Source organism: Dermacentor albipictus, chromosome 6 (assembly GCF_038994185.2).
Source record: "Dermacentor albipictus isolate Rhodes 1998 colony chromosome 6, USDA_Dalb.pri_finalv2, whole genome shotgun sequence".
NCBI classification, from domain to species: domain Eukaryota; kingdom Metazoa; phylum Arthropoda; class Arachnida; order Ixodida; family Ixodidae; genus Dermacentor; species Dermacentor albipictus.
The window spans coordinates 65,793,815-65,818,964 of NC_091826.1; the positions used below are offsets into that span (position 1 = coordinate 65,793,815).

The 25,150-nt window shown below is 46.5% G+C and overlaps 2 protein-coding genes across 2 annotated transcripts in view; both read right to left on the minus strand.

The window, feature by feature from the left end:
- Positions 1-320: 320 nt before the first annotated feature.
- LOC135916608 (corticotropin-releasing factor receptor 2-like) lies at positions 321-23,150 on the minus strand. Its single transcript, XM_065450041.2, has 7 exons — positions 23,040-23,150; positions 10,163-10,319; positions 6,092-6,222; positions 5,888-5,976; positions 4,867-5,005; positions 1,981-2,022; positions 321-832 (listed from the first exon to the last, which is right to left on the minus strand). The coding sequence occupies exons 1-7, from the start codon at positions 23,130-23,132 to the stop codon at positions 503-505; spliced, it is 981 nt and encodes a 326-aa protein (XP_065306113.2). The 5' UTR covers positions 23,133-23,150; the 3' UTR covers positions 321-502.
- Positions 23,151-24,151: 1,001 nt separating this feature from the next.
- Positions 24,152-25,150, minus strand: part of LOC139047029 (calcitonin gene-related peptide type 1 receptor-like) — a 203,874-nt gene continuing 202,875 nt past the window's right edge. The window contains exons 3-4 of the mRNA XM_070520975.1: positions 24,892-24,986; positions 24,152-24,271 (exon numbers count right to left, since the gene is read on the minus strand). Of these exons, the coding sequence (XP_070377076.1) occupies positions 24,152-24,271; positions 24,892-24,986 (215 nt within the window). The remainder of the gene's footprint in view (positions 24,272-24,891; positions 24,987-25,150) is intronic.

Consider the following 25,150-nt stretch of genomic DNA (forward strand, 5'->3'; position numbering starts at 1 on the left):
TATCTCGAGGGGTGAACAAAGCGGCTAGGTGGGACAGAGGAAGCATGCCTGAACTTCGCATATAGTCCATGGTGTTAGCAAGTACTGATAAGTCGTACCCACCAACTCGCTGGACAAATCAGTGTCAAGGAAACTACAGAAGAAGCCGAGAGACCTCTTTTTCTGAAACGTAGTACCCTAAGGGAACACTACGTTCTGCATGGTCGCGCATGGAGCCGCTCTCCATTTCAACTCTTCAGTGAGTGTTCTTTTATTTTCACTCTTCAACGAGTTCCTCGAAGGCAGCGGACACGATTGATACTAACCATCGATACCATCTGTACCAAGTCTACTAACACGTTTAATTACGACAGCACATCAAGAACTCTGAATTCCAGTTTACTGTTATTTTTCTTCTTCTTTTTGATCCGGATGCACTTCGAGACACTGGCTACGGGGGGCGGACAGTTTCTCGGGTCTCCAGCACGTGGCACGAAGTCAGTCTTCGGCTGGCCGTGGCGTTTCACACGCGAAAGATGTCGACGGTCCTGTCACGGCTGCGTCCAGAGTCGCCGAGCTTCAGCGCGCCTCTGCAGCAGTGACGGGGCACACCGGCCGCATTGCAGCACGTTCCATCGCGGCCGCTGTCTCGACGGCCGTCCTGGTTCGACGCCGGCTGTGACGCGGCGGGGGGCAGCTTCCTCGACACCGACGAGAGCGAAGACACCGTCGAGCCGCCCAGACTGCACTGGCGGCCGCCGGGCAGAATCCAAGACCGAGACGATCGGTTGGCCTTGCGAGGTTCACGCCGCACGGCGGCGCGCAGGTAGGCGTTGCGCAATGCCGTCTGCACCTGCGTTTCGACAACGCCGGCTGCAGTGACTGTTCTGTGCAACGCGCGAATTGTGTGAATGGAAAAGAAAAAAAAAAGGTTTCTTAAGTTAAAAAAACAACAAAATACATCTCGAGGTCTCCACGCTACACATGAGCGAATGCATGACGCGATAGCAATGTGGCCTGACATCCTCTGAATCTGATAGCTGGTCAGTGACATTAACACACGGGTTCCCTCCTCTAGCCATGGTCAACCGCGATATTCTTATTTGATTATAAGCAGAGAAGATGACGGCCGAAGTTCCTTTCATTCATTTTTAGCGCATTTTTTAGACACAACATGAATGCACTAGTTCACATTTGTATCTTCGTGGACCATTAAAGGTTCTTAAAACTTGCTAGGTTGCGACCCTGGGTCTTTTAGAACGGAAAGCATTTCCGCCTTTTTTTTTACGGATAAAAAGTTAACGAGGACTGAAAAGACATTGTCGAGATTGATGACGTCACGACTGGTTGGTGCGGGAACTTGCAGGCGTCGTCGCCGCCTGTCTTGTATTTTGCGTCTTTCCTGGCGAACCAAGCCTCTTCTGAAGGTAAGAGTTGTTCTTTTTTTTCTGATATTGTAGATGGGCAACTTACTAAAACTTTTTAGTGCGCCTTTACATCAAGGCGCTCCAAAGAGCCGGGGTAATACGTTTAACAATTTCTTGCAAAGTCAAATACTGTCTTCTATTTGACAAATTCTTCGATTATATTTAAAGAGGAATGAAGTGTTTCATCGAGGGCAAAAAATAGGCGAAAGCACCACGTTCCCAATTATAACAAGCTTGGTAGAAATTAAAGAGGTAATCAGATTTCAGTGGAGAAATTCCTCTGCCCAGCCTCTCCCCAGCTGTTTACGCGTGCTACGTTTTGCCGCTAACACTTTCTCATGTTTCTAGCGGATAATAAATTGCCTTTAGACACATACACAGTCTTGGTTTTCGCAGTTGTAGTGGTCGTGGTGTGAACAGCTGCAGCTGTACAAAGGCCCAATTGAAGTAATAAGTACGCAATGGCCCGATTTGAAGTAATCAGCGCTGGATAATAAAACCGCAGGGTAATATTCGGGACAGTCAAGCGGATAGGTAAAACATAGGCCATGTGAAAGCCACAGGTGTGACGTACCTCTGAGTCCATGAAGCAGTACAGCACGGACACGAATATTCCCTGCAAATCAGAGGGAGAGGAAGAGAGAGAGAGAGAAAAAAAAGTGTGGCAGAATTTATTGATGAGAATGCGGCAGCATTTCTGCGTTACGTTACATTACCGAGAAGGTATTGATGGCTAGTTAGTTTGTCATTATTGTTCTAAAGGCAGCGCACTTGTCGACTCATGAACGAAAACGAACTCACTCAATCACGAGTGCTGACTAATCGGGTGGTTCATTGTTCGCAGTTTAGAAAAAAAAAATACGTTGCATTCGTACGTAATTCGTGAGTTATCCGACAGGAATTGAATCTGCGACGTTTGGGACGTTACTGAAGCTGCATATAGATGATTCACTGCTTTCGACTCCGAGAAGTGGAAAATATATGGTAAAGCACCATACGCATGTTCCCGATTTTGAATTTGATCTACCTCTTGCGTATTCGTAATCAATCAGGTAGCAAAATAATAGCTACTGCAACAACTGCTGTTGATGTTTATGGTTTAACGAAAATAGTATTACAGATTCCGATTCTCTGTCTTGGTCCGGATTTATCTGTTCGTGTTCTTCCATGTCTCGTTTTTCGGGTTATGCCACATAAATGTTCATTGCACACTCCGAACCATTCTTGCTGAAACCCAAGCAATTACCTCGCTTTATTTTTTGTTATTCTATTGTTTTCCTTATGATATTGCTATTTTACGGCACTCTACATTTTCTTATGTACATGTGGCAATTAATTCATTTCGCATTTGTCCGTTTCTCGTAACCACCCAAATTGGCCTATCCTCCACCATTGCGGGTAAATTATGGGGACAATCAGGCCAACTACAAGAACAGAAAGATTTAGTACTGCGAACGCAAACATACGCTGTGGCAGAGCGTATGCTAAACAGTAGCGTGTTCGCGGAGCAGCGCATGCGCCGGACGCTATTTGCATCCGAGCCGCATAGTGTGTGTAGAAGCTGCGGACGTTATTTTGCGATTTTCGCGAGTGAACAGCGTCCTTAATCAACCGCACCGGGTGTGTGGCCTTGGTGAATCCTTTCATCATTGCTCAACTGCGCTACACGCACAACCTGCCCTGGGAGGGTGTTCTGTAAGTGTTCATCTAGTGGATGTGTCCGTTTCGTCTGCTGCTGAAGTTCTGATTGGCTGGGTTGCGGTACGCTTGAAGAGGAGACAGGCACCCCCAGCCAATCAGTGCTTCAGCAGCAGACGTAATTGACACGTCCACTAGGTGGACAATTGCAGAATGCCTCCTCCTCCTCCTCCTCCTCCGCGTCTAATCACAGTGCCCCACCCTAGTTTCCAGCAGGCTACATGGGAGACACACATGACGGCAAACGCGCCGCGGGACAAGGGAAGGTGGTAGTTTGACTAGTTTTTACAGTTTTTAGCGCTCCGAACAGAATAAATGGCGGCAGTGCCGTAGCATGTCTAGCCAGTCAGCGCACTTGAACTTTTTGGCCAGCGCTTTCGCAATCTCGGTATTCTCGTCGCCTTCGGTGCAGCTCCCGATTCCAAAACATGGCGGCGTCCGTCAAAGCGAGGTGCCAACCGCTTCAGATTTAAGAAGTCGTCGTCCTGCGTGGCGTATTCGTTGCTCACTGACGTTTGAATTTGCTTTAGTCTTGTGCTAAGATGAGAGAGAGATAAAAGCAAATGACTGGGCTACCCTGTACTGCGAAATGGGATAAGGAGTATATGAAATATTGAAAGCAGAGAGAGAGAGAGAAGAAAAAGCGAACGAGGGAAAGGATGGACGATGTTGGACAATGTCTGTGTAGGAGCTGTCACACAGTTTGAGAAGTCGCCACGTAGCCCTACCCTACACACTAAAAAACCCTACACACTGCACGCTCACAGTTTTCGGCATAATCCGGTGGTTCTCAAGAAACGCAGCCGCGTGTTTTTAGCGGCTCGCACTCACGTTCCTGCGACAAGATGATTTAACAGTTTTGAAGCGCTGTGTCTGTGTATCTGCTTCTTTCTTCGTCTTCGTCCAGACGCACTTATACACTCTACCATGGATTCTAACCAACTAGCCCGCCAACGTGTTTTAACAGCTAAGTATCAGCGACAATTAACAGCTGTTTTCGGGATCTTTTTTTTTTTGTAATTTTGGCTTCCGAGGTTTGTGAGCGCGTGCTTAAGACACGCGCTGCCCATTTTCAGCAGTCACACGCTGCGAAGTTTTGCTTGAAATTTGTATTTCGTATAGATGGAGACACACATTGAGCTTCATGACGATGACCATCATTAATATTTATGGAAGAGCAAAGTGTTGTCTGTGCTGCGGCACGCGGCACACGAAAAAAAGCACGACTGAACGTTTTATACCTGCGAATATTCACTCACGTGCCTAGCGTTCACTCTCGACACTCGTCGAGAGAAGCCCTAACCGCACAATTGCAAGGCCTGGGTGGCGGCCTCTGTCTGTGTTTTATAAAAGGAAAGATGTTTATTTTTTTCCAGGTTATTATACACAAGTAACAATCACTTGTCGGACCTGTAGCCGAAGGCTAGTTGAAGGTCCCATAAAAAAACTATAAAGGAAATGCTAGCATAGCAGGAATAAAAAAGGAGCAACAGTAACTGTATATACAAAGGTGTTGGTTGTTGATTCACAAGTCAACTAAAAGGCGTCCAGTTGGCGTCCCGCTCGTTTCCGCTATTCTACAGGAGTAGCTAGCACCGCGCCGTGTGGCGTACATCATACGACGTTAGCCTGGCATCAGGCGCTAGCGATAACGCAAGCATGTTGCACTTCTCTAAAACTCTCTAAAGGTGAGCACCATACCACTTAAAGCTTCGTATTGCTAGCTACACGGCCTCGAAGAATTTCGAAGTACCGGCCATACCTGCGACGACTGGAGGACGGCGTTGATGATCATGTAGGCTTCCTTGAGTCCCATGGTCTCGTTCTGAGGGTTGATGCAAAACAGCAGGTGCGTGATGCCCAGCAGAGGAAAGAGCAGCGCCGTGGCCTTGATGGCTTTTCTGCAGACAGAGGCACAACATACTAATTCAACGGGTGTCATCAGACTCTTTTGAACACCCACTTTTTTTTTTTGCATAACTGTGCCGTGTGTGTGTCTCTCATTGTCATTTTGCTCTCTTGTGTGCCTTCCTTTGCATTCGTGTGCGGAACTCCCAAATGTTTAATGATATTTGACTGTATCCAGTGCTTTTCGTTCTTTTTTTGCGCCTTTAATTTTGCTTGCCCTGCGAAGAGGAATAGCCGGCACCATTAAAGGCGCCAACCTCTTCTTTTTTCGTAATAATAAACAAATAAACAAAGAGAGAATGTAACTTATGTACAGAGCCAAAGGTATCGTTCCATGGTTCACGCTGAGCAAATAATTTGAGACGTGCCCAGGAAAAGCTCTACACATCCCATGTAGGGGTGATCAACTATGGTCTAACAAGGAATATCGCTGAGTCGACACCATTTGTTCGACCACTGAGGATTATTTCCGTTTTCCTGGGAAATTAATCATTCTGTCAGAGCTTGCCGCTGATTCTGGCGTGGTCGAGAGAGTTTTACAGTGGCCCCGGTACACTTTTCACTTGCCTGTTCCGCCTCAGCAGTCACAAATCCCGCTAAGAAAGAAAATAAACAGTGCTTATTTGAAATAAACATTAATTCGTCTGTTTCATTAACAGCAAGTCATAGTCCTCTAACGAAATCAGAAAAGGCAGCCAATTTTACTGCATTTATCTCCTCTGGCGACGAGATAACAAATATTAATTTGCTAAACTAATCTAGAATCGCTTGTGCTATTTGGCGGTTTGCTCTTAGCTTAAGACGCACGAAGCACATCGTAATCACCAAACTCCCACCCAATATGACACGAAAAGGGATTAAAAATAAATCCTTGCCTGAACTGCGTTGTCTCCAATGCTGACGCCTTGGGCTTAATGCGTGTCACGAGGATCCTTACGATGTTCACCAGGAACACGGAGTTCACCTGTCAGTAAGATACGGCGGCCGTTCTCGCGGGTCATCATCTTGAGAAGGTGAGGTTCACCGGGCACAGAACATGCGAAACACAGTCAAACAAGCGCGGATTACGATCGACTCACCAGTATAGCGACAAGACGCGGAGCTATGAGTATCCAGACGTAGGAGCTGGACCCATAGCCTTCCCAGCATGCCGTGCGAAGCTCCTTCTCTGTCAGGTACGCCCAAGCCAGGATGAAAGCAAGGGGCAATCCTGCAATCGAAGGGTCTCTGTTAACAAAGAAAGCTTTATTCTTTCGATCTCATCGATGAAAAAGAAACATATCTGAGTGAATAGCCATGAGACGAGCTAATGATCCAGTACTCCTAAAAACGATTAGGAACGGTAATGCAGCGGGAAAAACGAAATGAAGACGTAAGACACACGTACCACACTTGCTTTGATTTTGTCCATGTCTTTCGTGTCGCTTTGCCATTCGTAAGCAGAAGCAACCGGAAAAAACTTCTGTCCTAGTCAGTTATTAAGCTGCATTCAACACACGCACACGAAACTAGTTCAATAACGTTTCAGCACTTCTGAGTTGAAAGCACGCATAAAGTGTGGAAGTACTGCATAGCACTTCAATATCTTCAGGCTCTAAAACAGTTATTAAATTTTCAGAGTGTTATTATTTCAACAGTAGCGAACGAATAAAGAAACAATATGTTTGAGACGATGCAAATGCTTCAGATCACTTGGTGATTGCAGAGTTGATAAACTGAAATTTCTGGCTAGTTCAACATCTATTGATACGTTGTTCCAGAGTCTGGCATCTGCAACTTCGATTAGCCGTTCCTCATAGGTACAAGCAGAGGAAACGAGTTTGAAATTTGCATTCGTCGCACATGTTGTGTTGCGGGCGGGAATCAAAGGTACAGCGACTCTTAGTTCTGATTACATTGTTTATGACCACAGAAAATTTTGCAGTTACGTAATGTTGTTAGTTGCATTATTTGCAGTTTCTGGAAATGGTAAACAAGAAGGTGATTCGGAGATGGCAAACAAAGCTCTAAATTCCTGTTAGGTTGCGTCCTTCTAACCTTTTTGTAGAATATAAGCATCATTTTTTTTTACGTTAGACCACATGATTCGATGCAGTGATTTGTCTGACATTAAATAAATCAAAACGCAATACTGTGCAAAGTTTCAGCTACGAAAATCTTAGGTTCACTCGTCGAGAAATGGTGCCAAACAAGAGATCACAACAAAACAAAAAATACAACGAACAGAAAAGCAGGAATGAGTTCACGGAACGGAAGTACGAAAAGCAACGTACTGCATGAAATTCAAGAGGAGTGGAAAGAAAAGGGAGGACATAATGCAGGCCTGTCCTATCGGAGTTTCTGTAGCTAAAGATTAGGGCGTCCTTCCCACCCAGACACGGAGCCACTTCAGCAAGCAAGCTGGGCCCGTACTCGCAAAAAACAAATTAAAAATTAAATTATGGGGATTTACGTGCCAAAACCACTTTCTGATTATGAGGCACGCCGCAGTGGAGGACTCCGGAAATTTCGACCACCTGGGGTTCTTTAACGTGCACCTAGATTAAGCACACGGGTGTTTTCGCATTTCGCCCCCATCGAAATGCGGCCGCCGTGGCCGGGATTCGATCCCGCGACCTCGTGCTCAGCAGCCTAACACCATAGCCACTGAGCAAGCACGGCGGGTCGCAAAAAGCACTGTCACGGCAAAATTGGTTTTAAGAAAAACATTCCAGCCAATCGTGACGCTGAACATGCCGTTAGCGGACGAGGATTTCTAACGGCAAAACGAACGCATGAAGGAAATGCTTCGTGAACTTGGTCGCCAGTCACGTGATTCTCAGGCGTGAAGCTTCGCACAGCAGTTGAACGCGTCCCGGAGAAGGGCCTAACGTGCAGCTTTCAGCCGGCCACCACTCACCCTGGACTATATGTCTCGTGCGTGCCTGGCGCGACTGCGTGCGCTGGAGCCGGATCTGCAACGGGCTATCGTGAGATTCGAGCGCGCAGCTCGATGCGAACCAAGAAGCCGGTCCTCAAAATGGGCTCTGTCAGATCTTTCTTTCAGGCCTTCGCGAAGTTTCCGCGGTGTACGCTATTCGTTCATTAGGAACCAACTAGTCCGCAACAGCGCGCACTTATCTCAACGTATGGGATCATGGGTAAAACCGAGATCATAACCATTAACATAGCTTCGCTATAAAGCTGCACTGTTCTCTCTGGAATCAGAAAGAAAAGGAAGAAAAATTGGAATGGGCCTCGCTAAACAAACAAACAAACAAACAAACAAACAAACAAACAAACAAACAAACAAACAAACAAACAAACAAACAAACAAACAAACAAACAAACAAACAAACAAACAAACAAACAAACAAACAAACAAACAAACAAACAAACAAACAAACAAACAAACAAACAAACAAACAAACAAACAAACAAACAAACAAACAAACAGGCAAGCAAGGAAACGATAATAATAATAATATTTGGGGTTTTACGTGCCAAAACCACTTTCTGATTATGAGGCACGCCGTAGTGGAGGACTCCGGAAATTTTGACCACCTGGGGTTCTTTAACGTGCACCTAAATCTAAGCACACGGGTGTTTTCGCATTTCGCCCCCATCGAAATGCGGCCGCCGTGGCCGGGATTCGATCCCGCGACCTCGTGCTCAGCAGCCCAACACCATAAAGCAAGGAAACGAGAAAATGCACAAAAAAACAAAGACGGTGCTATGCCTGGCACAAACAAAAAATTGTGCTATGCCTGCCTAAAAACTGACAATGTCCCGCCATCTAGCATTCCAGGCAGTGTACGCGCGTTGTATGCCAAGTAAGAGAGATAGAGAGAGAGAGAGGCAAAAAGAGAAACGAAAACAACACTGGGGCCCTAAAAAAATACATTTCTTCCATGCTTTGCCGTCAAGCGCGGAAGCGTCGTGCATCTAAGACGCGCCCGGCGGACCTCACAATAGCTGCGGAGTTTCTCTCTGAATGAAAGCGCGAAAGTGCCACGCAACAAAGGAGCGAATTTCGATGCGGGCAACTTTCAACAAAGGGCTCATTTCAATAGGCCGGAAGGCAGTCAAACGCGTGAAAGGAATACGAGCAAGAATTGGCGGTGGCTAAAGTGCCATTGAAGGGAATAGTAAGAACGGTGCTAGTCGTGTGATGGAATTATATGTAAGCTCGACCACTTTGCCATTTCGTGGCTGTATTGGTTCGGAAGAGAGGCCGATCGCTGCGTGCACCTCATGACTTCTCGTCACTTTCTGCGTGCGTTTGTTCGTTTCTTTTTCGATCACGTGGAACCGTAGGAATTTGACTCAGCGGTTGAAGGAGAACCGGGTCCAAAAGGCACTGTCACGTTAATTCGCGCCACATAGTTTGCACTTACTACACTCCGCTTCAGACTTAGCAGGCAACGCGGCGGAAGCTACTCAAGTAGTTCGGTCGTAGAAGTATCACTCCGCGTTGTTCGGAGTGCAGTTGTTTTGCGTGTGCGATCGCTTCTGCGCAATTGCCGCTTCATATATAGCAACTACAAAACGCTACGTTAAGTCAAGTATCATTTCCGTTCTTTTCTAAACATCGGAAGTGCTACGTGATTTGGTCGCGAGTGTGGGTGGTGCGCTGTGGCCAATGGTCCTAGAAATGAGTCACTCTGCTGGTTCGGTGGTAAATAGATTCAGATCTGTGACGCCGCCCGCGCAAAATAAATACTTTATATTTGACGAAACATGAGTCATAACGTTAGATTTAATTATATGACGCGTACCGATATCTTCCTTTCGTATGTGATGCGTTACCTTTTTGTTTGTGCGTTTTTTTCCATCGCGACTGCAAGCGGCGCGAAAAGTCTATCCAGCCTTCCGAGCACTGCCTGCTACGTATGACACGGGAGTATGATTACTCGCACATCTGACACCTCGCTTCGAGCTAACTTTTTCGGTATATCGTCATCAATATCCATTAAAGCGACCGCCACAATTTATCTGGAAGGCATCCTCAGAGAATTCACTCCCCCCCCCCCCCCCCCCCTCGCTTCTTGCCGTAAGCAGTAGGCTGTTTATACTGCCGCCCAATCCGAGCCCATTTAGTTCGGATATCAAGCGCCGCGCGCGACGTGAGATCAAAAATGACGACAGATGGCGCCACCGGTGATGCTCACCCCAGCCGAGCGCGTAGTAGAGCCGGAAGGGGGCGTCCTGCCGGAACACGGAGACTGCGACGCGCGAGTGCAGCAGCAGTCCCTCGACGAACATCCAGTTGATGGAGGCCGTGGCCGCGTACATCTTCAGCGACAGCACGCACTTGCACAACACGGGCTGCGCAGAGTGCGAACGAAGCACGTCAGGTGAATTTCTCGACTGAACTGTAACAGGCTTTCTATAGAGAAAAAAAAATAGAAAGAGAGAGAAAGAAAGAAAGAAAGAAAGAGAGAGAGAGAGAGAGAGAGAGAGAGAGAGAGAGAGAGAGAGAGAGAGGCAGGGAGAGTAACCAGTTCGCATCTGGTTTGCTCTCCTACACTGGGGTGATGGAGAAGCGGGCAGAAAAAAAAAAATAAAGGGAGAAGGATAGGAAGAAGAGTGGCGCGCGTGCGCACTCAGAACAGCGTTCACCGCGGAATTATTACAGGTCGTTGCGGAGCTGTCATAACAGAAAAATAAAAGAAAAAAGCTTTTCCATAGGAAGTTTCCTGAAGTCTGTGCAAACTCAACATAAGTTTTTTCTAGGATGTGACGAAGTTTTTTTTTTTTTTACTGTTAAATGAGGAATGACGAACACTGTTAGGAAGACTTCCTAGAGCTTCTCGATACAATAACTCGAATGATATTACAATATTCCACGAATTTACCCGGAAAAAACAGAACACAATATGTGCCGTTCAGTTAGTGTACGACATCCACCGCGTTGTTTTATTCAGCAATGGAGAAATGTACACTGCGCGAATAGCGTACAAAAAGGAGCTGAACAGAACTAGTTCGCTATGCACGTTGAATAACGACACATGTGCCGCAGGAATTAAGATGTGTTTGTTTCCTTAACGGTCACTAACTCTATCAACGGACGAGAAAAAATGACGCAGAGCATCCTTACATAAGGTAGGGCGAAACTGCAGTTCTGGAAGGTAAATGTTGGATGGAAAGCACTCTCGTAAAGAAAAACGTTAACTTGTACCATTCACTCTAACGCCGATTAACTTGGCCTTTTAATTAAATTACTCGTTTCGGAGACGTTGAGACTTTACTCATCAGGGATTACTTCAATTTACGGATCCGACGTGAAACTCCCGCCGGTGGTTTTCACCGGAGTCGCCTCCAAGGAACGGAAAACCATTCGGTTTACTGCGCTGGTATTTCATACAAAACAGCACGCAAAGGACGAATAAATCCGCAAACACACAACTGTTTGCTATTATTATTATATTATTATTATTATTATTATTATTATTATTATTATTATTATTATTATTATTATTATTATTATTATTATTATTATTATTGAGAGCACGGGCATGTGGTGACAGGAATAGTTTAGTCACAAGCGAATTTGGCGGTACAATACGGACGCTGTGGCTTCAATCCTATCATCCAACATGCCAGGACTTTGGCCTGCTGCAGGTCGATGAAAGCACAAGAAGTCATCTAAGCGTACTTTATAATGATGAATTGCCGAGGAAATTATGTCATCACATGGTTATTAGTACCCTTCACACTTTGAATGACGCTGGGAAAGCTGGCGTTTAGATTAATTTACAAAAAGCCATTTTTTATCATTGCGAATGCAGAAGTAATCATATGAGTTTCATCTCTCTTTTTCATCACTTTTTTTGCTTCAGTCAAACTTCGCAAGCATTCTATATTGTAAGTCTTTTGTTTCACCATTATTTCACCTCGTTGTCGTCTTTGCGTGCTTCACGTGGTGAGCATGCATAGGGAGTGCTTTTTTTGCGGTTCTCCCGGTGCTTTTTCTTTTGCGTGGGTTTTCTGTGGCGCGCAGCTCGGAGTCAGCCCTACGACGACGAGCCCGTTCACGAGTCAACTCTCGCTGACGCTCGCGGTAGGCACTTTCTTCCTCAGGAGTACGAACTACTCGTGGTCTTCTCATAGTTGTAGCTGGGATGGAATGTGCGGAACCACTAATGCAAAGCTCCGTATGTTGGGCGCTGCAATCGTTTAGACGATTGGTTGGATTGGTTTGGCGATTGACGTCTTTGTGCTTCTTAATGAGGTTACACACACACGTTCGGCTGCGACGGAGAGAACGACGTCGGTGACGGTATGCCCGCAGTCTGCCGTTGCCGCTTGCGTTCGATGTCTCGAGTTTGCTCGGTGGCGTGGCTGGCAGCATCCGTGCGGCATTACAGCTTGTGATTCTTCAGAATTAAAATGCTTCGACATTAAATCTGTCCGTCACGTAAGACAATGGATGGCTCATACCGCCTTAATCAATGGCTCATACCCCCGTAAATGGGGCCTCCCCATTGGCAGGACACAAGTGAAATTCTGCGCTGAAATGACGAGCGGGGGCTGGAGCCAGCTGTGGAAGAAGACGACGACGCTCGAGCTACTGCTGCTGCTGGTAGTTTTAGCGAACTCCGACAACGACGGCAGAGAGTCCGCACAAACAGCCTTGCTGTAATAGGGCTAGCATGTTATCCCCTATTTCGCGCTGCTGCTGAGGTAACTCGTTTAAAGTTTGGCAACCTCTAAAAACCGGTTGAAGCGTGCTGGTGTAGTAGCTGAAAGTTTTTTTTTTTATTGAAGGGCTCTTACGGAGAAATTTGTAATGAGAGCACCCGTCTCCGCATCAGCGTCTCCTTGTGCTTGGAAAGAAAGATCAACAAACAAGAAAGAGAAACTAAACATATATATGCCTTTTTTATCAAGTGGGAAGGGAGAACGAGGATGACCTAGAGCTTCAAAAGAACGCTTTTTATACTGCCAGTAAACATCCACCGAAGCTCACAGGCAACCCACGCATCACAGTTGGGCTCAGCTATTTAGCGAAGTCGCTCTGTGCCGTGTAAATATGGTGCCCTAAATAATCTCAGCGGAAATCTGCAAGGTGGACAAAGTTTAGTGAAAGAGACAACAAAGCTACGAAATAAACCTATACGGGCCCTTCTGAGGAAACCGTATGTGCTTTGTTTGTACCTTATTGCTACATTGAAGTGACTTAACGAGGAATTGTGAGTTAAGCTGGCATTAGGAAATTACGTTTTCGGAATTATGGAAAGCCTAACTCCTATGGTATGTTCGTCTGGTTTCTTACGGCGCTCCAACTTGGTCTGCAGTGATGCGGAGGTTGCCTCTCGAGGTTGGTGCCACAGACAGGCTGCTCCACTGCTGAACGTGCTCAGGTGTTCCCAGCGCGGCGCTTTGAACGTACCAAGCGAATGCCTTTTGAGCGCTAGGTTTCGACCAGCTGAATGGAAGCCACACACCACGGGAGCACTATAGAGCGCTCCAAATCAACCAGTAGAATGCAGCACTAGTGTGAGCAGTGGGCTTTGTACAGGAGAAAACACACATACACACAAAATGCGGAAGGTGGATAACGACGCCCCTTCGAAGTTCCGGCAGACTCTTGTGACGTCGTAGACTCTGACAGTGTTTTTTTTTTTGGTTTAATATCAATGTTTTATGGGCAAAAACAAAGTACCTTGCACTATAAACAAACCAAAGACTAAACTTTCAAAGTTTGCCGAAAATTTTTTGCTTTAAAGCAGCCAAATTAGGACAAAATACCGTGAAATTTCTTACGTCACAGTGAGATCCCGGCACCGCTTTTTTATCAGACTCCAAGCTAGAAAATTTCAGCCTCTATATATGTTCTGGTAATAAACACTTATTCGTACAACATATATAATTAACTTATTTATTTATTGTATTTAATACTTCAACTAAGGACTGCGACAATTCTTGAGTCAGAGGAATGAAAACAGAGTTTTGTAGGGCTACTGCTCCCCTTAAACTGATTTATTGTTTTCCTTGAGTATTAAAGGTGGAGGCCCGGCTAACCAAGCAACAATGCCGGAACTCACTGATGCGGGCAAACCACTCACGCCTGCTTTTAAGGCGTGAGCACAATGCTCGCTCTATCCTTGAGTCCCCCAAATCTCTTCTCCTTCGGGACAAGGGTGCCCTAATCCCTCTGTGTGGCTGCTCCCTCACCTGTAATCCTTCCCAAGTGGAAGCAGTGTCTCTTCTGGAGAGTACGGACAAGGGCGGCTCTTACGCTTTCCGTCAACTGAGCCTTGGGCCCCAACACCTGAGACCCGAGGAGCTGCCCGAAGCTGCACTAAACATTGTTTAAGGTGATCGACAGTATACGTTTGTGTGTGTCCACTTGTTCGCCTCTGTCCTTCGATGCACATAAACAACCTTTAGTATGTATACCAACAAGACCTAACGTGAGCGCTCGTCGGTCCAAAGCGATTTTCACAAACATCAGTACCGTGCGTTACCCATTACCCGTGACTATGTACAGAAACGTTGGATACGCGAGTAAAACTTTTAAGAGCTGCCGACCTATCGATTGGCCAAACTGACGCGTTGGGGCTATGGATTACAAGTTTATAAGTCAGCGCAAATTATAGTCATTATAGTCAAGTTGTAGTCAGCGCATATGTGTAGCTATCCTCACAGGCCGTAAAGCAAACTGTCCGAAAAACGACAAAGAAAAGCCCGAGGTTGCTTGGCTGGCCCTCAAACTCCGGAGAGTTTGATATCGATTGCCAAAACAATCCTTCTCTGGCAATACCGTGCTGACGGTTCACTATTTTTCAGATGCCCCTAGTGTCACGTGTAGTATATTACAACTTCCTTCGTGTGTTCTACAATCCCTGGTACGTGCATGTGGTGCACAGAATGGTAAAACTCACGTTGAACGCGAACGAATGCGTGAAACAGAGCACAACGGAAAACTAAACATTTCATGGAACATTAAGATACGAGTTTCACTAATATTTCTGCCTAGAAGAAATTTCTTTAACGTTGCTGTAATGCAGTATTTAGAAAGCAACACACAGGATATTACAATGCTATTACGACTTCCAGTAATCGAAGGAAGTCGCACCGTGCAGTCAACCTTTCAACCAGGGAACATGCTTTCGTTATGTCAGGAACAAGTCCCAAAGACAAGTCTTTCGTATTCCTGCGATACCTTTGTGTAGACCATAGCTTACAGTTATACAGAGTCATCAAAGTTAAAATAACATTCATTGTAATAAAACCCTAAGCTACACCATATCTGCTTGCCACCGCAGTTTATGCGCTTTGGTGGACAGAAAATTTGCGACAAATAAGAATCACCAAACAAACAATGAAAACTTCTTAATAAGTCTTTTTTTACTGTCCGTTTATGTTATATACTTGTATTCGAAACGTTAGGACAACCGTATTTGAAAACAAGTTCACTTTTGTTTCAAGGCGCCCTGAACCACCCCTCGGGCTTAGTAACATAATCCGCGGGTAGCATACGCTGCTGTGAACATCTCAGCCAAGTTTTGTTGTACGTGGTGCCTGGAGCTCGTAAGCGGATCGCGAAGTCACATTTCTCTCAAACTCTTTCTTTTCAACAGAAGGACCTGTCCTCAGTCTCTTCTAGACGCACTATTTCGTCATCGGACTCACTATTTCGTCATTCCCTTAGACGCTTGCTATCGTCCGATAGCTGACATCAAGCTACGGTCGACTATGTGACGTAGAAACCGCGGCCGCCGCGGGGTGCCTGCACGAGCCCACTGGCTAAGCGCACTGTCGTTCGCTGAAGACAACCACGTTGGGCTTATATCTAGCGCGTCATGGGCACCAAAGGCGGAAGCCGTGGCGTCAACGTTAACGTCCAAAATGAAATTTGAACTGCGCGCCACGGTGACATGTAGAAGGCAGGGCGTTGTGGACACGCCCCACTGCGCCGTAGCCTTCGCAGTGCAAGGCATTGAAGAAGGGACGGGATCACAGCGGAGGCCGTGTCTGATTGCCAGTAACTCCGCTTTTGCTGAACGCATTGAAGTACGATTTGCGGCAAGGTATTTCTGAAATAGCCCATTTTCACTTCAAATGTGTCTCTCCATTTCGATAAGAAATGGTTCAGGGCGCCTTTAATTCACCTGGATCGCTTCCGTTCCTATATACTTGTAAGCGAATTCAGCCAGTGACTCAGCTAATTACACATTAAGTGCATAGATATTGACACAACGTGAAGCCCCCCCCCCCCCCCCTCTCTCATTGTTACGTAGCTTGCAGTGTCTGGCACATATTGAACAGGGTCTAGTTCAATACGCGCGCGCTGCAGCGAAATCGTCGGGCCTGAGGTTGGGACGAGATCCACGTCCTTGAATGCAAAATTAGCTGATTGAGCATAAAATTTGATCGTGGGCTTTCACTACAGGAAGCGGCGGTGGAAATTCCGCACGTCGCTTCGGTTGATTGGCCAAACTTTGCGCTTAGCTTCTATTTTATTGCGATCCTCGGGTGTGCCTTTATTCCCTACAGGAAGCGGCGGTGGAAATTCCGTCCGTCGCTTCCGTTGATCGGCCAAACTTAGGAATTAGGTTATATTTTTTTGGCGATCCTCGGGTGTGCCTTTAACACGCGGGGAAATGCTAAAAAGAAAAGTGACGTAAACGTTGAAAAAGAAAAATTTCGCTTTTCTAGTCCGCCGTCGACAAAAATCGGGCCGGGAGGTGCCATAGCACCGCGAAGCGTGCGACTAGTGCCACTTCGCGCTCACGCAAAGCCGCCATTTTGAAGTCATCATAAAAAGGAGAGAACTGACCTGCAAACCATAACGCCGTAGTTCGCCGTGCAGAAATAAAGTGACAGAAGCCAACAAAAAAAAAATCAGAAAAGAAGGAAAGTCTATCGTCGCAATTTGTTCCCGATACGGCGCGGACACAGGAAGTGCTCCTATTGGTTGACACTGATTCGAATAGCCGGCGCGAGCTTCACGCGCATTTTGACGGCGGCGAGCTGAGCATTTCTTTGTCCTGACGAAGTTTGGCGATTGCGGTGCGATGCGTCGCTGGCTTGCAATGGTTTCATTAAAGCGTTCAAAATGTGATTAAAGTGCCCGTTCTAGCTTGAAAACGGTTTAAAGAGCCACAGAAACCTATTCGACTAAAAACGACAGAAAGCTAGAGCGAAAGAAATTCAGTACGTTTAACAAAATATTTATGCTTTAGCGTGTATTAGATAGCAGCGGCCCTATAGCGTAAGACTATTCCAATATGTTTTTATTCCAATCTCCTGACGTCAAATTTGTGTAACCGCCGACGCAGGCATCGGGCGGTCACCCGCAGGGTTGTGTGAACAGACCAATCAAACACTCTCCTCGTTCACACGAGGTCACTTTTTTTTTTCTTGCAAAACGAAGAACATTGCCTACACTGTGCGGCTTGTCTTATCTAATTGGCTGACGAGAGTTGAGGAGCACTCTCAAGTGGAGGGGGATTCGATGGGGCCGAGCCACTGCACTGAAAACCGACAACCGGATGAAGAGAGTGGTGCCGGCGCCGGCGATTGGTCCGCCTTCCCTTACTGAGCTTGCGGTGGTTGGTCGAAAATCACGCCGGCATGCAATGGAAGCTTAAGAATGACGCTAAAACGGATCCTCAGAAAAGGAGACGTGCCGAAACGTGCTGAAAGTGCTCGAAAACGTTACAGGGCCACGCAAGAAGGTTTATGATATACAAATTAACCCATGCTCTTCAGCAGGAGCGAGTAGACAGTGCCTGAGGGATTGGCGGCAGCCATCTTTTATTCCTTTCGGAAGGGGCAGCCTGCGGCTATGCAGAAGAAAATTCAGTTTTGTTCGGCGTATTAATACATCTGTAACGCGTATACGTCACTTTGACGCGGTGAGTTCTTGTGGTTTTGTAACGTCGAGTGACAGACACATAAAGTTGGTGCAGCCTGAAAGCTTTTGAGCAATAGCCGAGGGCTAATGGCGAAAAGGCGCCGAATCAGAAATAACAATTTTTCTTTTGTTTGGTCAAATCATGCATAATCAGTGTGCACACGTCATATCAGATGGGGAGCTATCGCGGTTTTCGTGACGCCGCGTGACAGACAGGCGAAGTGGGGGTGGTCCAAAAAAGCTTTTGACCAATCGTGGAGTGCTGATTGCAGATATGGAATAGAAAAGTTTGGAATAGCTTTACGTTATAGCGCCTCAGCTTTCTTACAGTCTGATTGACTCTCGATTACGCTATTGTTTTCTTGTGTAAGGAGCCACTTCTGTCACTAACCTTGCGTTACTCCTAAGTTTCGAGAAGATAGCTATATGGTCCAGTTGCAATTTGCCATTTCTTGAACACTCTGCTCCATACCCTGTCAAACTTGACATACTTCCTGTAAATTCTTCTTCAAGCACATGCTTGTTGTCGGAGCTTTTCAATAAATACTTCTGAGCCAATAGCACTTACTAACTCAAACAAAAACTACCTGTAGTCGTACGCAAAACAAAATTGGAACCGCATGCCCACGTACCAACTAAGCACTCAGACACTAGGCTTTCAAGTTTCCTTTTGATTAAACGAAAACTCTTGATGTTTTCATGAACTATTTTCTGATTTGTCTGCATCTGCCTTTAAAGGAGTGTGGACGATGCGCAGTGTTTTACTGATTTAATATGCAGCGCAATCTATTCTTGCCTTAATGTGCGAAATATAACTAGCAAAAGCTGCGAAAAAAGAAAAGCTTGGTTGTCACCGCTATATGGGTGGGTAAACGCCCCAACCCGGAAAGCCTTAACAGAATCCAATCATCCTATTAGTTTTCGTCGAAACTACGGTGTGATCGATGGCGGCGTTGGATTCTGGGTATGCCAGGAGAGCCCGTTCAGCGCAGTCACAGCGTATTCGTGCAGCGGTCGCACGCCGATTCCGCTATTTGAATAGCTTCTCGGACAAAGTAGCCATGTGGATCTTGTTTCCTCGATGATAAAAATGGGAATGACTGGGAACCTGTTTCTAGTATACAGGCATACCATCGGCATTTTCCCGGGAATGCTATAGGAGTAATATATACGCCCACTGCTCTTCTAGCACCGCATGTTGCTGCAACACTGAACGGCCGTTCTCAGGAATCGTCTTTCTGAACGTCGAAAACAATTCACTGTGTGCAATACTCACCCTTTTGCAGATTTTTTTTTTATTTTGGGTGAAAGAACGTGAGCCGATCTTTTACAAACCGCGACGCAAGCGGCCGCATGAGTACAGATGCTCACGGCTCCGGAATAATTTTCTGCGCAAGGCACTTCTAGGGCGTCTTTAACAACTAACTGCTAGCTTGCTAATCAATCATAGCCGTTTCGGCGTTTTCAATATTCACAAGCACGCGCAATGCATTAAACGAAAAAAAAAATGACTGAATCATGTGTCTACTCTAAAGAAGACAAAGTCGACGTGCGAGGGCGATTTAGAAAGTCTTTGTCCGTATTTTTATTTGCCAAGATAAGGCACATACAGGTAATTACAAATATGCGTAGTATTATACGTATGTTACACTATTTTTACACATAATATCCACGCCGGTTCAGACATCTGTCCCATCGCAGTACTGAATCTCAGGTGACCCTGTGGTAGAATACGTGAGCCTGCCTGTGGCTGTGACTGCGGCTGACATGAAACCTTCAGGTACCCTAAGGGCCCGTGAACGATGTCGTGAACACTGCCTTACGAAATGCTAAGCTCCTCGAAAATATCCTTGAGCTGCACACACATATCCGCTTTCACAATTGCATCCGCACGGGAAATGCTGTCGTAAGTCAGCGACACACGCGGCCTCCCCGAACGTTCGTTGTCATACAAATCTTCACGGCCCTTTGGCTCGCAGCCCTATCACTTCGCACTTCTCTAATCGAGACACCTTTCCCCATACAAGGGCTGCATTTCCCTGTTGATTTCCATGGGCGTTCGTCTCTTGCTCCATATAAAACGAATCACATTTCGTTGCTCGTATGCAATGGATGAGTGAAGCACAACCGCCACCTTCAGCAACTGACAGTAGCGCCGGGCCGTGGAGCTACAGGCAGATAAGGCCAGGCCGGTCCAAGAAAGGTTCACCGCTGGGAATAGATATGCTGACTTCACATTTACAGCCGTAATTAGGCAAAAAAATAGGGGCAAAGACTTTCTCATTCGCCCTCGTAGACAGTGTTGCAATAGAATCGATGAATAAATGTTGATTATATTTCTCTATTGTGTCTCGGTCTTTTTCATGGTTATTATTCCCTCATTTCGTATCTTATTCGCATCGTATCTCACGCCCAATTACGTCGACCTCGTGATCTTCAGTGTCGACACTTGGCTGACCCTTTGTTCTTTTTTACCAGAAGGTCAGGTGGCCCAATTCCGGAGATTATGCCGCCTGTGATGCAAAGGGTTAATTTTCGACTATATTTGCCCTAATTGCGATCTTACCATTGACTACTCAGCGAGTAATTATCGTTTCTTGTGGGCACTAGCGAAACCGTCTGCCAGACATTATTTTCTCTGCGAGCCCTGCTTAGTACAAGCGAACTCGCTCCATTTCCCAGAAGTGTCTCGTACGGCGGCTTTGCCTCAATAAATTTATACTTGCGGCGGTGCACCCTTTAAAGGGGTATAATGCAATGTTAGTAATGTTTTACTGTATTGTCACTAATTACGCACGTGCCGTTAAATTTACCCACCATTCGACTAATTGCCGCATTTTCTCATGTTCAGGCCTACATTTTCATACTGTTCTCAAGTTCATACAATGCTCGAACATAACGAAATGGTCTCTTTTGTTAAGGAGAAAAAAAGTAGCAGTTTCGCCCGAAAGGAAAAGCATCGATTGCGATAGCGAGTTGGCAGACATCCATACGAAGTAAGGATAGCACTTTTAGAGGGCGTATCAACTTGTAAACATTCGCTTGCTAACTAAATTACCAAGCGTGGTGTCAGTGCACACGGCAGACATGAACACATTACACTCGATGACAGCGGACATTCGCTGTCAAAACGCTGGTGTGAGGAAACGCGGCAGTAGTAGCGAGCGAAGTGGCCTTCGTGCTGTGTATCGCGTCGAGCGCCGAGAACACACAGCATGCTTAAAGCTACGAGCTGCCCACGCACGTAGGCTCTGCCCCCAACTCAACTCGTTCTCAAGAAACGGCCGCACGACCACGCGCAGCCGACACATACTCAGTTGCAGCCGGAGTAGAAGACCCCCTCTTCCTTCCTCTCCCCCGGTGCCTCGCAACGTCGGGTGCCTCGCGCGCGACGGAAGTCGGCGCGCTTAAGGCTCATTCACACCGGCGACTGACAGTGGTCGCGCAACCACGTTGGTTGCAAAGTGACCAGTCGCAAATAGTCGCTTTTCTCGAAAAGCGACCATTTTGGGCCACTCGCTCGCTGCTCGATTTTTCAGTCGCGCGACGGTAATCGCAAAACTGATAAACCAATCAGCAGCGCACCGGAAGTGATCTTTCATGTGTCTACATCCGGCTTGCTCCCGCGTGGCGGAAAATTTCGCGTAGAGTCCTAGAGTTCTCGCTGAGAACGATAATCTCCGGGATTGCGACTTGCGGGTCGCGCTCAGCCGCGCTTGCTGGTGTGAACATCAGCCGCCTTCGGTCGTTCTTTGGTCGCGAGTCGCAAACGGTCGCGCGACCTTCTCAAGTCACCGGTGTGATTGAGCCTTTACTCCCCGCTTTCCTAACTTTCGCGCGGGCGAGATTGAGCCGCGATCGTCGCCTCCCCTCGCACAATGTCACTCGCACATAAGCGTATATGGTGCACGGCGACGGTGTTATCGTCCTTGGACTTTATATGGAACACCACGGCGACGGCAGAAATTAGCCTGGAGGGTGGAGTGTCCATATAATTGCTGTCACAGTAAAAATACAGGGAAAGGCAGGGATGTCAGCTAGTATAAATACCGGATGGCTGCTCTGCGCTGAAAAAAGGGGTGAAGGGAGTAAAGGTAAGACAATGAGTAAAAAATAACGAGAGGAAGAATCCACAATATAACATGATGCAACGTGCTGTAACTTTCAAAGTCGGTCGCACATTTCACAAGTGCTTAATAATATGAGCTGCGCATTTCAGACCTTCAGCACCTTAAGACGTCTGCACCACTCTCCTAAAACTTTTTCCTCCATCAAAGGGCAATTGTCGTTTTTCGGTACTTCCTAACTGAGGGCATTGAAAGTCACGTTTCACGCGCAGCGGCTGGGCTGCGTTGGGTCACGGATCAGTAGATCACTCACTCACTCACTCACTCACTCACTCACTCACTCACTCACTCACTCACTCACTCACTCACTCACTCACTCACTCACTCACTCACTCACTCACTCACTCACTCACTCACTCACTCACTCACTCACTCACTCACTCACTCACTCACTCACTCACTCACTCACTCACTCACTCACTCACTCACTCACTCACTCACTCACTCACTCACTCACTCACTCACTCACTCACTCACTCACTCACTCACTCACTCACTCACTCACTCACTCACTCACTCACTCACTCACTCACTCACTCACTCACTCACTCACTCACTCACTCACTCACTCACTCACTCACTCACTCACTCACTCACTCACTCACTCACTCACTCACTCACTCACTCACTCACTCACTCACTCACTCACTCACTCACTCACTCACTCACTCACTCACTCACTCACTCACTCACTCACTCACTCACTCACTCACTCACTCACTCACTCACTCACTCACTCACTCACTCACTCACTCACTCACTCACTCACTCACTCACTCACTCACTCCACTCACTCACTCACTCACTCACTCACTCACTCACTCACTCACTCACTCGATTGTAGCTTGACCCGATTTAAACTGTAATGTATTCATTTATTTACTTTAGGAATATCGTTTACTCCGTTATTTTTTACAGCGTAACGTAGAGAAATAATGGTGCAGTCGAGGTACTCCTTACCACAGTCTCTCCCCAGCAACTCCTGTATAACAGAACAAGAAGGAGTGTGGCATAGCTTTGCATGTACAGCGTGAGAGAACAAAACTATCTAACCGTTTGCGCGAAGGGCGTCGGTGCATCTGGATGAAGTGCCAGCGGCGTAGACAACACCACCAACATCACCGCGTGCACCGCCAGGGCAAGCATCAGGTTTCGATGCACTCGCGTCCTTGGGCACTCCAGAGACCTGCGGATGTTGTCGATGCGTAAATCACTACCGCTTCTAAACGAGTCTGTGTGCGTAACACGTCAGCATGAAGTATTCACCTTTGGTTGCTTGGCCGCTCATTTTAATGCTGCCAATGTTTTTGTTTGCATTATAAGAATTGCAATTATTTGCCGAAGTTGAGCTTTCGTACATGGGCTGCATATTCTGTTTTAATAACAACGGAAATAACTATTTACTTCAGGATCCAAAGAATTCTGGAATCTCGAATGCTTTGTCTGTGTTCATCGAATGCAAGAAAGAAATTGTAATCTGCTGGCTCCGAGCTATTAAGGAATAAAATACCGTCAGACAGCGCGGCAGAATTTCTAGCTTCAGTTACTTGGCGCAAAATTTCGTACTAAGGATGAAATATGCGTAAATGCCTAAGCTATCACCTGTATATTTTTTTATTCTTAAGAGTCCAAAAATAATGCCTGGTTCATGTTGCATAACATTATCTTACAGATGGCTTCTTATGGGTGAGTGGACATCTCTTGCAGGATCAGTCTTAGTGCTCTCTTCGACAATCAACAACTAAATAGTTTCGTGACATAGCTTCTGAGTTTTTCAGTTTACGGAAGAGCCTTAGAATCCGCAATTCAAGAAACCGGACAAGGGTGACGTCATGTCAAGTCAAGCAAGAACAATGAGACCCTCGCTAGTTGTGAGGTGTCCGGCCCCGAAATGTGCTACAATATACATTGGCATTCCAGTTAACTTAATTTCACAGTGCACAAAGGATGTATCTAGGAAAAAAATAATCGCCGCATGGGATTTAGGGTCATTGTTCCGATGTTGTCAGCCCAGGTGGTGTCACGTGTCTAATTGCGGTGATGTCTCAAAGGACTGGTTGTCGGTCAATGTGCTGAGTAGCGTCTTGCGTTCCACAGTGCCAATAGCGGCACACACACACACATGCACGCACACGCATGTACGCGTACGGGCGCACTTTCACATCTTACTTGAAGTAGCAGAAGATGAACATGCTAGCTGAGAGGAAAATCAGCGACAGCAGGGAGAACAAGAGCAGGATGTACACAACCGCCAGGGAAACAGCGGAACTACTCTGCTGGCCCGACTGCAAGAGGCAGATAAATAGGAAAAAAAGAAAAGCTTCGTGGAAAGAACAGCGTACGGTGCGCTATGGTAGCCCCCGGAGAAGCGAGTTTGCGTGACGCCACGGTCTTTTCACTTGGCACTGGGTCCCGCTCTCGGTCGCGATACCCGATACCTTTCTAACTGGACAGTGTTCTTGCTTCATATTGAGAGAGTTGCCACACATCAATGTTCATAAATAGCTTTGCTTTTGGTAACCGCTCTGCGTTAGCGATAGAGTTCACCAGCGCAATAATTTTGCCATTCCCAATCACTTACACTCCTAGATTGTGCAGTTCCGTTCAAGGTTTGCTTTATTCTATCCTAGGTAAGCAGTGAGACACTGAGCACACAGAAGAAAACCAGAATTTAAACATTCCAAGATGTACAGGTGCTTGAGAGCTTTAAGATTATCGTGTCCAGATATTCACCTGTTCCTACAGCGACCTCCGATGTAGAGTGCGTCTTAATTCCTCAGTTAAATAATCCCGTCCAGCCAGCTTGCTCGGCTGGTTTGCTTTTTTTTTTTACTCTGTGGTATGTGGGATGCGATTAGGCGTAACCGGTTTACCAAGAACCCCCACCGCTGCCGTTCGTTCTCACCTGCTGGTTGATCAAACCGAGGCACTCGGTGTAGTTGGTCCAGTTTCCCCAGAGCCAGTTGCCGTCAGCGCCGCACACTCGGTAGGCGTAGAGACCTGGGAAATCGTGGGGCTTGAGTTCGGCCGTCATCTCACGAATTCGGTGCCAAAATCAAACGTTTTACGGAAGCGTATATCGAGAACATGCCAATGCCCCCAAAGTTATTCCCCGTTGTGCGCGCGTTTTATACGCCATTTTTCTGTATACAATACAGAAATAC

Bases quoted from the DNA above. Each gene is read 5' to 3' on its own strand.
- LOC135916608 (XM_065450041.2), bottom strand. From the start codon at position 23,132: ATGCTTGCCCTGGCGGTGCACGCGGTGATGTTGGTGGTGTTGTCTACG. The intron at 5,006-5,887 runs GCAAGGATTTAT...CTCTGTCTGCAG, and splicing joins TTGGAGACAACGCAGTTCAG to AAAAGCCATCAAGGCCACGG. The intron at 2,023-4,866 runs GTATGGCCGGTA...TCTGATTTGCAG, and splicing joins CCGTCCTCCAGTCGTCGCAG to GGAATATTCGTGTCCGTGCT.